At 45.3% G+C, this 5,387-nt stretch overlaps 1 protein-coding gene across 4 annotated transcripts in view; it reads left to right on the top strand.

Moving 5' to 3' along the window:
- Pld1 (phospholipase D1) overlaps positions 1 to 5,387 on the top strand; it is a 217,470-nt gene that overhangs the window by 98,869 nt on the left and 113,214 nt on the right. For all 4 annotated transcript variants that reach the window (XM_050142099.1, XM_050142100.1, XM_050142101.1 and 1 more), the window contains 2 exons: positions 3,195 to 3,253; positions 4,579 to 4,671. In XM_050142099.1, the coding sequence (XP_049998056.1) occupies positions 3,195 to 3,253; positions 4,579 to 4,671 (152 nt within the window). The remainder of the gene's footprint in view (positions 1 to 3,194; positions 3,254 to 4,578; positions 4,672 to 5,387) is intronic.

Below are 5,387 nucleotides of genomic sequence, written 5' to 3'. Positions count from 1 at the left end.
AAAAAAAAAAAAAAAAAAAAAAAAAAACCCACAGACAAACATTTCAAGGAAATCTGCTGTTTTCTTTTGTTAATCCAGTTAGAAGCCAGGTATGGCTTCCTCTACCGATCCAGCCCCACCCTGCTCCTGCTCTGGGGTTTTAGGACTACCACATGACTGGATGATTCTCCCACTGGACTCTTTGCTGGTGTCATCTCCCATCTGCTTCCCCACCCTGGGTAAATAGCTTCCCCGTCAAGGGTTTCTGTTTTGAATACACTCTGTGGCAAGAGATGACTTTGAACTTCTGATTTTCCTGCCTCCACCTCGCTAGTGCTGGGACTGCAGGTGTGTAGCACAGCGATCAGTTTATGAAGCGCTGGGGACAGAAGGCAGCCCTCTGCCAGCTGAGCTACATTCCCAGCTTATCTCGGTTTCCTCTCTGGCTATTGCTGACGTGGTCCAAGCATCACCAGCACTCCTGGGCTGACAACTCTTCAAAGAGAAACTTGTAAACAGGGAACATTCCGTGTTCGATTCTAGGTGTTGCGAGCATTTTCTGAGACAAACCCTGGCCTGTGTTAAGCACTGCATGTGATAAATTCACATCTTTCCTCTCATCCTCCATGTTTGCAGCTTGCCCTCTCCTCATTATTATATGCAGGGATCTCATCTAAATAAGATAAATGTTGAGCTGGGTATGGTGGTGCACACGTGATTCCTGCACTCAGGAGGCTGAAGATGTGAGATCTGAGGTCATTCTGGGCTACCTAGGTAACACTTGTCTCAAAATCAAAACACAATAACACGGGGGGTGGGGTGGAGAGAGAGAGAGAGAGAGAGAGAGAGAGAGAGAGATATTAAGAACACAAACAGAGATGAATGTTGAATGACATACTGACTTTGATTTGGTTTGATTTGATATCAGTTCTATTTATCCTGGCTATATGGTCTCGGCGGCTTAGTTTCCCTAAACCACCACGAATTGAAGATTAGAACTTTTGTGCCAAATTGAGTTCACTGACTGTTTTTGTGTGTTTTCTCTTAAGATTTCTTTCCTTCCTTCCTCCCTCCCTCTTTCTTTCTTTCTTTCTTTCTTTCTTTCTTTCTTTCTTTCTTTCTTTCTTTCTTTCTTTCTTTCTGTTGAGTCTATGGTGGTCGTGCAAAAATGGGGGACAGACCACCAAAGTCTATTAAACCAGAGGCAAACTTTATTCCAGGAAAAAATTTAAAAAATTAAAAAATAAATCTCCACGGGGCACAAAAAGCTTAGCAGCTAGCTGGGACAACAGCCAGAGATGGACTTGTAAGGCTGTGGCAATGGGCTATTTCCAGACTGCCCTTTTTTATAGCAAGCGCAACCATTAGGCATGAACAAAAGAATTTTTACAATCTCGAGGTAAAACTCAGATAGAAATAGCCTCTTTTATAATTTCCATTACCAGGGTCTTCTAGTTAGGCTAGTGTTTGTATTTAGCCCCATTGCTTCTCTCTGTCACTTGCTGTTTTTTTGTCAAAGTTCTGCCCCCCCTCCCCCATACTGCCAGTTTCGCACAGCAGGGAAGGGCATGGGAAAATTCACAATCAAAACATCAGGTACATCCCATCATTTAAAAGTTAACTCAGCTCACATCGATGGCTGGTCATGAGTGGCCAGGGGTTATCTGAAACCTGATCCTCAGTTTGCAGAGCCCCGCTTCAGCCTTGTAGACAGAGCTATGGGTTGTAAAGCAAAGTAACCCACTGTTAAAAGTTAATCCTTAAGCTGCCTAGAAAGTGGCTCTCATTCTCCTAGGCTTACAACTTTGGGCTTCTTTATTTCTACATTCTCATTTCTGGAATCTACTCTTCTATATTCTTATTCTTGAACTCTTCACTTTCTGTCTTAGTTTCTGTCTTGAGACAGGGCCTCGTGTAGTCCGTGCTAGCCTTGAACTCAATATATAGCTGAGGATGACTTCGAATTTCTGGTCCCCAGATTTCACCCCCCCCCCCCCAGTACCTGAGACCTGGTTTTATATTTGCATCTGGTGTTCACAAAGTCTTACTCGCTTCAGCCACACCCACATGTGTATCCCCAGTCTGTGTTCACACCACAGGGAAAGATTGGGCATTAGTAACAAAGAGTCAAGGGCACACAGACATCGAAATATTTGTTGTTTTAATGCAAAAATCTCCGCCTACCCTTGCTGTTAAGCTTAATCTCCCTTTTCTGTTGGGAAAATATCAAAGCATGTTTAAGAGAATTGTGAAGAAGCATTTAATACAATGTGAGCCTGTAGAAAGCCCTCAGTAAATGGTACCCGTGAGAGTCATTACCTTCCATACCAACTCACTGAGAAGTGAGTCTACCAATGGGGCTGGTAGCTCAGATCTGTAAGCTAAGCTTCTCCAGAGCTGAGGAGGAAGGTTCAAGGCCTGGGCCACAGAGTGACTCCAGGTCCAGCTGGATAACTTAAGGAAAGTCCGTCTCCAAGAAAAGAGCCTTGGAACATGGCTCAGCGGTAGGGCTCCTGCCAGATGTGTGTGAACACCTAGGTTCAACCCCTAGCACTGGGCGAAATTCTGCTTGCACCTGATGCTGCTGATCTCTTTGATCTCCAGAGGGTTTTATTCAGAGCAGGTCTCCATCTTTGCTCTGCAGGTGGACCACATTCTGTCCATCCTTTCCCTTGTCCCCCACTTCCACATGCCCCCTGTCTACCTTCTAGAACCCTCTCCATCCTTTCTTCATGCGCACCTTCTTTTGTAAACACTGTACCACGAAACCCTCTCCCCGGCAATGAAAATGGAAAAGAAAACAGCGGTTGGGAGTAGCTGTCCTCTACAGTCTGCAGAGTTCTGTCTCCATCCATCCCGTGGTGCACAGAGCTTTCCTGATCGTGTGTTCATTATGCAATTCCTTTTCGTTTTTCCTTTTGGAAACAGAGTCTTACGTAGCCTGGGCTGATCTCGCATGGACTTTACTGTGTAGTAAGCTTAACCTGGAACTCCTGACCCTCATTCCTTCCCTCGAGAGCTGGATTACAGTGTGAACCAAAGCATTTATACCTAGTGGCTCCCAATACATGGCTCATGCAATTCATGAATGCTTTGTTTTCCTTCTTCCCTTCCTTCTTCCTGATGTTTTCTATCCTTCTGATTTGCTTTGTTTCTAAAGTGTTTCTTATGGTTTCTTTCTTTTTTTTTTTTTTCCTTTTTTTTTTTTTTTTCAGACAGAGTTCCTTGATGTCAGCCAGCTGTCTTTCATCCATGATTTGGGACCAAAGGGCCTGTAAGTCCCAGGGTTGGGTCTTTATGCAAATGTGTAAGGAAGCTAGTTGATTTAATGCCACAGCCTGTGACAGTGATAGGCAGCTAGCCCTTCCCTTCCTGGGACTTCTCCCGCCCCACTAGGGAGATGCTCATATGGAGCAGAGCGCCCCCTACAGGAAGCAAGGGCAGCAGCTATCTTCTCTTTCAGGAGGACTAGGAACACTCAGTCTACATAGTACTCTCCCAGCTGGGAGGATCAAGGGCATAAGATGCCTCCTCCCAGTCTTCCGCAAGCTGTTACCACCCCCTTTCCTAAGTACGGCAGCGCAGTGCTCTGTCACACGTGCTGTATAAATAGACTGGGAACTGACTCAGTGGCTGTTTTCCCTTCCCGATACCAGGGCTTGCTCCAACAAAGGGCTTGCCCTTTTCAATCATTATTTACTAATTTTAATTGTGCGTGCATGTATGTTTGTACGTGGGTCTGTGCACACAAGTGCGTGTGCTTCTGTAAAGTTCAGAAGAGGGCGTCTGGTCCCTGGACTTATGCGTGGCTGTGAGCTGAATGACAAAGGTGCTGGGTTCTCCACAAGAGCGGTGGGTGCTTTACTCACTGAGCCATTGCTCCAGTCCCACACTTACACTTTTAATTTTAGTTAAGTGCAATGCTAGTAGCTGTATCAGAATTATCTTTCTTAAGTTATTGTTATTGCACATCTTTCAAATTAAGATGTTGAGTTTTTGTTTGTTTGTTTTGAGACAGGGTCTCGTGTAGCCTAGGCTTGCCTAGAACTCTTTTATGTAGCTTGGGATGATTTTGAACTACTGATTCCCCTGTTTCTACTACCCAAAGGCTGGGTTGATAGGCATGGGCTAGCATGCCTAGCAAAATATCCCACTTGCATAGCCAGTAGCTTTGGTCTCCTTACTTTATATGGCTCGATTGATCACTGTGTGTGATGCTGTGTAGAAATGTGTAAGACCCTGGGGGGCCCGAAACCCCATCTTAGGTGCAGCCATGGTAGCTACAGGGAGGATTTATCCTTAAGATCCTGGAGCCAGGGTGCAAAGAGCCTACATTGTGCCCAATAGAATCACCGACCCACAAAGGCCGAAAGGGCTACATTTGAGCAAGTGTCTGTAAGAGTTTCTGCTGGTGGGCCCTACCTGATAGAGAGCAGTGACCAAGGGGAGGGTGAAGGGAGAGACAGGGGGGATGTGTTGGGTAGGAGTGGAAAGGGAGTTCATGAGAGACAGTTTATATGATCCCTGGCTGTGGGGCTGAACACAGTATGTGTGAACTGTACATGTGAACTTCATGACTTGATGTGGTCTCTCCTTCAGGGAGGGGATGATCATGAAAAGGTCCGGGGGACACAGGATACCAGGTCTGAATTGCTGTGGCCAGGGAAGAGCCTGCTACCGCTGGTCAAAAAGGTAGGACTCACAGGCGAGTTCTGTGTATGATTGAATACATTGAGCATCTGGGTGTTTATATACTAGCTTTGCTTGTTTGTTTTGTTTTGACTCAGCCACAGTGTGTCTAGGTGAACCCTGAACAGTATTTTCTTATTGGAAAACAGGTTGTAACAGTATTTTCTTATTGGAACCGCAGGTCACAAATAACCACACAGAGACTTACTATTAATCATGAATGCTCAGCCTTAGCTTAGGCTTGTGCCTAACTAGTTCTTATAACTTAAATTAATCTTTTTTGCTTGTTTTTTTTTTTTTTTTTGAGATAGTGTTTCTCTGTATGATGGAGGAGGGACATCTGTCTATGTGTTACTTTCATTGGTTAATAAAGAAACTGCTTTGGCCTTTTGATAGGACAGAAAATTAGGTAGGCAGAGTAGACAGAACAGAATGCTGGGAAGAAGGCAGTGAGGCAGAAGCTATAGCTCTCCTCTCCAAGATGGACGCAGGTTAAAATCCTTCCCGGTAAGCCACCACCTCTTGGTGCTACACTCATTAATAGAAATGGATTAATCAAGATGTGAGAGTTAGCCAGGTGGTGGTGGCACAGGCCTTTAATCCCAGCACTCGGGAGGCAGAGGCAGGCGGATCTCTGTGAGTTCGAGGCCAGCCTGGTCTAGAAGAGCTAGTTCCAGGACAGGAACCAAAAGCTACGGAGAAACCCTGTCTCGGAAAAA

The sequence above is a fragment of the Alexandromys fortis genome, unplaced genomic scaffold (assembly GCF_014885135.2).
Source record: "Alexandromys fortis isolate MF-2015 unplaced genomic scaffold, M_Fortis_MF-2015_v1.1 scaffold_41, whole genome shotgun sequence".
NCBI lineage: Eukaryota > Metazoa > Chordata > Mammalia > Rodentia > Cricetidae > Alexandromys > Alexandromys fortis.
The sequence above is the reverse complement of the archived record's forward strand: the minus strand, read 5'-3'. Positions and strand labels throughout refer to the sequence as shown.